This window comes from Littorina saxatilis, linkage group LG8 (assembly GCF_037325665.1).
Source record: "Littorina saxatilis isolate snail1 linkage group LG8, US_GU_Lsax_2.0, whole genome shotgun sequence".
In the NCBI taxonomy this organism is placed as follows: Eukaryota; Metazoa; Mollusca; class Gastropoda; order Littorinimorpha; family Littorinidae; genus Littorina; species Littorina saxatilis.
The window spans coordinates 54,222,049-54,232,048 of record NC_090252.1 but is presented as its reverse complement, the minus strand read 5'-3'; the positions used below and the strand labels follow the sequence as shown (position 1 = coordinate 54,232,048).

General features: G+C 44.1%; 1 protein-coding gene across 1 annotated transcript in view; it reads left to right on the top strand.

Moving 5' to 3' along the window:
* Positions 1-10,000, top strand: part of LOC138973846 (serine-rich adhesin for platelets-like) — a gene marked incomplete in the record, with an annotated part of 27,867 nt that overhangs the window by 1,153 nt on the left and 16,714 nt on the right. The window contains 2 exon segments of the mRNA XM_070346556.1: positions 1-117; positions 8,976-9,308. The exon segment at positions 1-117 is cut by the window's left edge and continues 1,153 nt beyond it. Of these exon segments, the coding sequence (XP_070202657.1) occupies positions 51-117; positions 8,976-9,308 (400 nt within the window).

Below are 10,000 nucleotides of genomic sequence, written 5' to 3'. Positions count from 1 at the left end.
AAAATAAACATTGCAAGGCTGTTTAGTGTTGTTGCTGCAATGTGGAAAACATGATGGCGACAGGTACGCGTCTTCTATTCGCACTGATTCTGGGGACCCAGTTGTCGTTCTTGGAAGGTAAGTTCTTTTTACGATGGTGACCCACAGAAATAAGTACCTGTCCCTTATAAACCCATACATATAGTGCATAGTGCTTTTAGTTATGCGCTATAGAAATCTCCTTAATAATATAATAATAATAATAATAATAATAATAATAATAATAATAAAGTGTATTTATATTGCGCCTATCCCTTACAAAAAACAAAAATATTTGGCTCTAAGCGCATTACAACATGTGTAGGGACTTGGTACAATCAAGTCTGACAAATACAATAACACAATATACAGTCGGTCTCTTAGGTAAAACTGGGAAAAGCAGCTTCGTCATTTAAACACTGCTACTAAAAAAATCCTCTAACAATGCATACTGCTTTACAATATGCATTTATGTATAAATATAGTTAAAGAACATCGAGTTAATAGGAATTAGAAAAGGTTCTTATGATAAAACTATCTAGCGACCGACGAAGAAGAAGAAGAATAAAACTATCAATGTCGATGTATAACAAGTCATTCAACGTAAATGGCCAAAGAACAACAACAAAGCAATGATGATAAAACAGTCATACTCAATGGCTAGTAACGAGGCAGAACTAAATAGTATCGACACAAGATTAAAACAAAACATATTCCTGGAGACACATTTATACATGTATCAAATACAAAATACAGCCCTCGCACACTCGCACACACACGCCAAGGCACGTGTAGTCGCACTCATACACCGCGACAGCTATCGCGCACGTACACTAAAAACAGACATATACACAGACACACAGACGCAACCTTTCAAGTCGTGCTATCAACACGTTTTAGATGCTGTCCTGCTTCATCAATTTCAAAAATCTATGTGTCGTTGTGTTTAAATTACGTTAAGTATTTTTCATACCATTGTTTAATTTGAGTCAAACGCATGAAACGTAAAGCTAGATAATTGTTTTAGTGTATTGAGTTCACTTTGAAAATAACTCAGGGCTCCCCACGGACGCCCTTTCTAGAGGGTCCCGGGACCCCCACTTTCAATTGTTAGAGGGTCCATGGACCCCCACTGCAGAATTTTATAGAGTTCCATGTCAACTTATAAAACATTGTGGTTGTAATATGATTGCCTACACTACGATCGAGTATACGAAACCATAACATAAGTAAACCTAAATGTCGCATAGCTCTGTATCGTATAATGCACGCGCATGCGCTATGCCTTCCTACGCTTGCGGCTTCCTGAATAAACCACTGAAAACATGAACAACATGTTTTGCCTTTGTGTCAACAAATAACATTATATGGTGGCAGCGGAAAAGGTAACAAGCAGCAGATCCAGTCCCCGTGAGTGTGCATCTAGTTAGAAGCCTACAATCGGACTTTTTTGGGCTGAATACACTGTTGTGTTGTTAGTAATAGCCTCTTCGCTCGAGCACGTGTTCGCGACCGTTACACAGATTACGGTTAGGAAAAGTCGTTTCCAATCATGTCTTCAAAACAAGTTCCCGAGATGGTATGGGACAGTGAAAACGTCGCAGAGTCTTTCAAAATGTTCAAGCAAAGACTAGAACTGTATTTTATCACAAAGAAGGTGCCGAAAGAGAATGAGGTTGCCCACATACTCCTCCAAATTGGTGAAAAAAGGCCTTCGCATGTACAATGCTATGACCCTCACAGATGAAGAAAAGAAGAGCTCCAAGATTGTTTTCCAAAAATTGAGTGAACAGATCGAACCAGCTGAACACTTTCGTGTGAGCAGGCTCAAACTCATGAGCATGAGGCAGGCCAAATCAGAGTCACTCGATGATTTTGTGACAAGGGCGCAGCTCCAGGCACAGAAGTGTGTTTTTGACGCTGCAGCAGAATTGGAGGAGAGACTGATATAATTGATCATCTCGAGCACACCCATTGAAGAATTCCAAAGGAAACTCCTGGAACAAGAGAAGGGTGTCAAGTTGGCTGATGTGGTAAAGATGGGTCGCACGTTCGAGGCTACTGCATCACATGTAGAGCAGCTACAAACAATGGCCGGCTCTGCCAGTATCAGTACCATTAAGTCTAACAACCGTCCCTCTCAAACCCATCCTACCTGCAGAAACTGTGGCGGACGACACAAACCACGAGAATGCCCAGCCCGTGGTGTTACCTGCCATGCCTGCGGCAAAAATAATCACTTTGCCAAAGTTTGCCGTTCCGAGCAACACCAGTCTCCACGCATCCCTTCACATGGACGCGGGCAACGACGTGGCGGATCAAGCAACCGCGGTGGAGGACATCACCGGAGGTCAGAAGCGAAAATCAAGGCGATGCAGGCGGAAATCGACGAAGAGAACTTCGACGAACTAACTTTTAGTCCGGTCGTCATCTCTTCAGTCTCTTCAACGCCCCAACAACGTGACGAAGCATTCGTCAGACTCAAAACACAACTTCCACGTAGAGCCGGACAACACAACGTCATCGTCAAGGTCGACACAGGTGCACAGGGGAACACACTGCCCCTGCGCATGTTTAGAGACATGTTCCCTGATCTACTGACAAAGGAGAGGACACCTATCAACAAGATCTTGAAAGAGAAAGGCGGCACGAAGCTGACTGCCTATAACGGCACAGACATTTCCTGCCTTGGCAAGATTACGTTTCCCTGTCGCTACAGAGGCGAGTGGCAGGAAACGGGGTTCTACATTGTAGATGTAGAGGGACCAGCCATCATTGGGTTGCCGTCGTGCGAAAAGTTGAGAATCGTGACACTGCACTGCAGCATTTCAGCGTCACCCCCAGCAGCTAAGGACAAGATCACCTGTGTCCAAGACCTGCTGAAAGACAATCCGGAGCAGTTTGACAAAATTGGCAAGATGCCTGGCCCTGTCAAACTTGTGGTGGATCCAGACGTCCCGCCACACATCGATGCACCAAGAAAAACTCCAATCGCTCTCACAGACGCGATCAAAGAAGAGCTCGACAGCATGGTGGAAAGTGGTGTGATCAGAAAGGTGACAGAGCCGACGGACTGGGTGTCCAGTCTCGCCTACTCCAAGAAGCGGTCGGGAAAGCTTAGAATCTGCCTTGACCCCCGTCATCTCAACCTCGCACTGAAACGCCCACACCACAAGATTCCGACCATTGAAGAGCTGACGCATCAGTTCTGTGGAAGTCGCTACTTTTCCAAGCTAGACGCCAAGAGTGGCTGCTGGTCAGTTCAGCTCGATGAAGAAAGCCAGCTCTTGACGACGTTCCAGACTCCCTATGGCAGATATTGCTTCTCCAGACTTCCATTTGGTCTCAAGGTCAGCCAAGATATTTTCCAGCTTAAAATGGATCAGATCCTTGAAAACGTGAAAGGAGCCACCGGCATCTCAGACGATGTTGTAGTCTACGGCAAGACAGAAGAAGAGCACGACGAAAGCCTGTGCAACCTAATGAAAGCCGCAGCAGAGAATGGATTGGTTTTCAACTCGGAGAAGTGTACCATCAAGACGCAGTCCATCACATTTTTCGGCGCAACATACACTCCGGAAGGCGTGCATCCTGATCCTGACAAGGTCAACGACCTGAAAGCCATGCCAGCGCCGACGTCCAAAAAGGAATTGCAAGAGTTCCTTGGATTTGTGACATACATGTCGCCATTCATCAACAACCTGGCCGAGAAAGCAGCTGCACTCAGAGAACTCATCAAGAAAGACTCAGTATTCATCTGGGGTGAACACCATCAAAAGTGCTTCCAGGCCCTAAAGGATGCAGTCTCAGAGGATGCCACGCTGGTCTACTTTGACACAAGTGCTACACCAACACTGGAGACAGACGCCAGCATCAAGGGTCTTGGCGTAACACTGCTCCAGCAGGGAAAGCCGATAGCATATGCATCAAAGACGCTGACGGACGCTGAAACGCGATACGCCTGTATTGAGCGAGAACTTTTGGCCATCGTCTACGGGGTTGAACGATTTCACACCTACCTATACGGTCAGAAATTCCTCGTCAAAACGGATCACAAACCACTGGTTATGATCCTCAACAAACCTCTCGTCAGAGCACCCCCAAGACTGCAGCGAATGCTCCTCAGACTACAACAGTATGATTTTACAATCGAATATAAACCCGGCAAGGACATGACAGTAGCAGACACACTGTCCAGACTGCCGAGCCCTGGCAACGTCAAGACCATTGATCTCGACCTCACTGTTGGCCAGGTCAGATTCAGCACGGAGAGAACCAAGTCACTCCAAGAGGAAACCAAACATGACCCGACTCTGAGCAAGCTTATCCCAACAATCATCAACGGATGGCCAGACACCATACAAGAAGTCCCCGAACCGATTCGCAGTTTTTGGTCATTCCGAGACGAACTTTCTGTGGAGGACGGAATCGTACTCAAAGGTGATCGTGTGGTCATTCCGCTAAACCTCCAGCAAGAGATGCTGATACAACTGCACGCAGCCCACCAAGGGATAGAGAAGACCAGACTAAGGGCACGAGCCTCGGTGTACTGGCAAGGTATTTCGAAGGACATCGAAAAACTGACATCTCAATGCCCCATCTGCCAGGAGCACCAAAAGAACCAAGTGCCGGAAACACTCAATCCTCATGAGATTCCGACACAGCCCTGGGAAGTCTTGGGTGTAGACTTCTTTGCAGTGGACAACACCCAACACATCTTCGTCGCTGATTATTACAGCAAGTTCTTCGTCTGCAGGAAACTCCCAAACGACTACACCTGCAAGACCACCATCGCAGTGATGAAGCAGATATTTGCCGAGCACGGAATTCCCAAAACGCTCAAATCGGACAACGGGCCCCAGTTTTCGGCAAAAGCATTTCAAGAGTTTGCCAAGGAGTGGTGTTTTGACCATGTCACTTCTTCCCCCATCTACCCCAAGTCAAATGGCTTCATTGAGAGACAGGTGCAGACAGTAAAGCAAGCTCTCATCAAGGCAAAACAGGACGGCAGTGACCCTGACCTTACCCTATTGTGCCTTCGCACAACTCCAGTTTCCCCCAAAATTCCTAGTCCCTCAGAGCTGATCACCGGAAGAAAACCTCGTGGAAATCTTCCTACTCGACACACCGGAAATCCAACCGACGACCTCATTCGCGAAAGACTACAGCACCGCCAAGACAACCAGAAGTCATACCACGACACCAAGGCTAAGGACTTGCCACAACTGACCCCAGGCCAGCACGTCAGATTCCAAGACCAACCTTCAAGCAAATGGAAGGAAGCGGTGGTCAAAGAGAAATGTCAGGAACCAAGGTCATACCTGATAGAAACACCAACCGGAAGAATAATGAGAAGAAACAGAGTCAACATCAGAAACTCGCCACAGCAACAATTAACTGAAAACACAGACTCGCCGGTTTCTGATAAAACTCCAACTCCAGTCAACACTTCAGTCAACACTCCAGCCAACACCCCAGTCAGAGCCCCAGTAAATAACACAGCATCTCCAACTGTCAACAACCCAGCTGCACCCTCACCAGCAGCAGCACCAGAGCCATCTGCTGTGTTCACTCGTAGTGGTAGAAAGATCAACCAACCTGTTAGATATAAAGAATAAACCCATGGCCTGTGCACAAGTAGACAGCATGTGTAGCTAGGCTGTTCTATTTGTCTAGTATCTGCCAAAGTATGAGCAGTTGTGTTTAAAGTTGGTAGAAGCATTAGTATGCTTTTAGTTGTGAAATTCATGGCCTGTTATAGGTGAACAGCATGTGTATGTAGGCTGTCACACATGTATGTAAGTAACCGTGTAGCAGGTTACACATTATAGTGCATAGCAGCTGGATATTCCATATCTTTTTGTTATCTGACCACAGCCAGCTGAACAATCCAAAGACAGTTCCAGAAGATGTCATCATATGTGCCAAAGACAATTTTAGTCAAATCGTGTTTCCAGCATGTTTACCTGAAGCAACTATGTAATGTTAATAATACAAACTTGTAACATGAACACTCCAAAGCTGAAAACAGACTCAGAAATGTTCAACAATATTGTGTGCTCTTGATGTATGAACATTGAAATAGGAAAGACATTTGTTTGAAACAATCCAGCATAACTCCCTGTATGGAATTTTTATCTTGGAAAGGGAGATGTAATATGATTGCCTACACTACGATCGAGTATACGAAACCATAACATAAGTAAACCTAAATGTCGCATAGCTCTGTATCGTATAATGCACGCGCATGCGCTATGTCTTCCTACGCTTGCAGCTTCCTGAATAAACCACTGAAAACATAAACAACATGTTTTGCCTTTGTGTCAACAAATAACATTGTGGTCACGCATAGTGTGCTGTGTGCAATAACTGACGATTGCAGGCTGAACAAGTATCTACGGTACGTACGATGAAGGAAATGTAGTGCGTCCCAGGATCCGCTCTTTTTAAAGTTTAGTGCGTCCCGGGACCCCCTCCATAACTTTCTTGTACGTGTTTTCGGCTGCAAGTGCGCATATGATGCAGGGACGCACACGTTCGGGAGCCCTTTAACTGTCACACTGACAGATTGGAACCTTGACTATAAACGGTATTTCATATACAATGTACGTAGATGACCTTGACTATAAACGGTATTTCATATACAATGTACGTAGATGACCTTGACTATAAACGGTATTTCATATACAATGTACGTAGATGACCTTGACTATAAACGGTATTTCATATACAATGTACTTAGATGACCTTGACTATAAACAGTATTTCATGTACGTAGATGACCTTGACTATAAACGGTATTGTATATACGTAGATGACCTTGACTATAAACGGTATTTCATATACGTAGATGACCTTGTACATATTGATTTCTGCTTGAAAATGCGAATGGCTCGAATAAAACCGCCTCACGCACAAGTTCCATTATATATTTTGCAATTATTTGTGAATGTACCCGGTTACATTAGCAAGACATTTGCACCATAGCAGCAGAGCGGATATCTGATACACAAATCAAATCAAATCAAATCAAATCAAATTTTATTTTTCGAGGGTTGTGGCATAAGCAATACAACGAGCTTTTTTTCAACCAGCCCTACAACGAGCTTTTTTTCAACCAGCCCTCGCCCAGAGAGGGGACTAATCTAATCACATATTTACACGGATATTAACGTAGAAAAAAAGGTGGAGAAAAACAACAACATAATTATGAAAATGTACACATTACATATTATACACAAATATAAAGCGTCGTATATATAACGTAGTGAAAACAATGCTGAATACACATGCATGAGTAAATGTGTTATTAAAGCTTTGAGTGTTTTTGTGTGGATATAATGAACACTGATGCTTTGGACAAATGCAAATATAACCAAACGAAGTCTTCCATCACTGTGATTTTTCGTAATTTAACATTAAATACAGTAAAAGGTGTTTTTTGAAAGTATTGAGACTCAATGGGACTCTCACAAATTCCGGGAGAGAATTCCACAGGACGCTACAAAGGGAAGTAAGCGGTCTAAATATATATTGCATGTGTTATAGAGTACATAGAGAATACTACATGGCTTGCTGTGTCGTACCAGATTTACACGAGTTGTTACACCCCCGGTATAGGGGTGTTTTTTTAAAATATTAAACTGCGAGCGAAAGCGAGCTGTTCACTATTTGAAAAAGCAACGAGTGTAAATCTGGTACGATACAGCAAGCCATGTAGTATTCTGTTTATCCCACATACTGTACTTACGTGTATTTTACTGAAAATGTCCTGCAGTCGAGGCAGCTAAATTGAAGACGCTTGTTTTGGAACCTCGATCTCTTCTAAAGCCTCGTGCAATCTATTACGTCAAAGTAAAGAAACGTCACTCTGAAAATGTGGCGTGACGTGTTAGTTCTAAAAATTCATCGAGGGTTATTAGCGAGCGCCATTTTTTTCTATAATTACGTTTGCCTCGGGGACTTTGGCATCATTAGCAGTGGAAAAACAGGTCCCTGCCAGACTTGCTTGACATGACCTCATTTACATGATATACACACGTGTGATTTGAACAATTATTATCTCACGAGTGTCTCTCTCACGTATGTAGCATGAATGAGAGTTATTCGGAACCACTCTCCTGGTACCTGAGAGAATAACAAGCTTTGACATGAACAAGCCACGTTCATCCTCAACTCATTTCAAATGCAGAGCGGATAGTTCCGAACTTCTAAAACAGAAACTTAAACACAAATTGCACAGACATACAGAACTAAAAAGTATTAAAACGCAACGCAAGCTGCCCTAATGTGTACATGGCTGGATGCAATGTTTCTTAACCGCAATGTCATAACAAATTCCAAACCTTGGGCAATTACAGATTCTGGATTCTGGATTGTGTTAAATCATTCGTGTGGTACTCCCGTTAAGCACCTCAGTGTGAATCAGTTACAGTCGAACCTGTCCAAAGAGACCACTCAAGGGACTGAGCAAAAGTGGTCTCTTTAGACAGGTGGTCTCTTTAGACAGGTGGTATCCTTAGACAGGTGGTCTCTTTAGAAAGGTGGTATCCTTAGACATGTGGTCTCTTTAGACAGGTGGTCTCTTTGGACAGGTGATTTATATGGTCGTACAAACCCTTGGGGATACTTAGGGGTAGTCTCCTTAGACAGGTAGTCTCCATAGACAGGTGGTCTCTTTAGACAGGTGATTTATATAGTCGTAAAAACCCTTGGGGATACTTAGGGGTAATCTCCTTAGACAGGTGGTCTCCTTAGACAGGTGGTCTCCTTAGACAGGTGGTCTCCTTAGACAGGTGGTCTCCTTAGACAGGTGGTCTTAAGGACAGGTTCGACTGTATAAGCACAACCTCAGCGTTCCATTGGCAAAGGGTAAACAAAGGGAAGGTATCACTATGGCTTCCGCTCTTACATTTATTTTTGGACTTGAAATTTGACGAGCGACTGTTTTATCACAGGCGCTGTCAGAATCACCGAGTGTCCCAACGGAGCTGTCCTTCTGCGAGAAGACCGCTACCCGGCGATTCTCACCTGCGAAGGTTTCAATGACACAGACACTGTCACGTGGAGTGTCAAGGCCAAAGGTTCTTCAGATACTGTCTCCATCACGTGCAGACCAGAGACACGTTTCTGCAACTCTCCTGACCTTGACCTCATGGTGAACAGGTCGAGTACGAGTGGCAAGAGCATGTTGGTGATCGTGAAGGAATACCGACTGCGTGTTGGAGATGAGAGCGTCCGATGCAGTACGAGTGGGAATGACACAGTGTCCTGCGACATTCGTGTTATTAGTAAGTTTGTGGGTGAGGGGTGTGGGTTGGCAGATGAGAGGGGGGGGGCGTCTGGGTGGTGTGTGTGTGTGTGTATTTGTGTGTGCGTGCGTGTGTGTGTGTGTGTGTAAGTGTGTGTGTGTGTGTGTGTGTGTGTGTGTGTGTGTTCGTTTTATGTATGTGTGTATATATGGGTGTGTGGAGGGAGGGGGGAGTCTGTTTGTCTGTCCGTCTATCAATACGTCCATCCGTCCGTCCGTCCGTCTGTCTGTTTTTTGACTCTGTCTGTGTGTTTGTCTCTGTGCCTGCCGGCATGCCTTTATGTATGATGTGTTGTTTGTCTGTCTGTGTGTCCGCCTATTGTTTCTCATCTAAATCCTTTCTGAATGTGAAAGTGGTGGTGTGTTTTCCATTGTATGTAATATTTCCTGTTTATGTTATTTTACATAATATTATAAGGTTGCTAAGTAAAAAAGTGGTAAATTTTCGATGTATTGCGCTTTTTTCTTCTGTTTTTTCATTTAGTCAAGTGTTGTTGTTGTTGTTGTTGTTGTTGTTGTTGTTGTTGTTGTTGTTAGAGTTGTTGTTATTTTTGTAATTCATTTTCTTTCTTTCTCCCGTTTTGTCTGCACTTTATTTCTGTTATTATTCCCCCGTATGCTTCTTTTCATCGTTAAATGAAAGGCGTGTTTATTTTTGATAATCACCCAGCA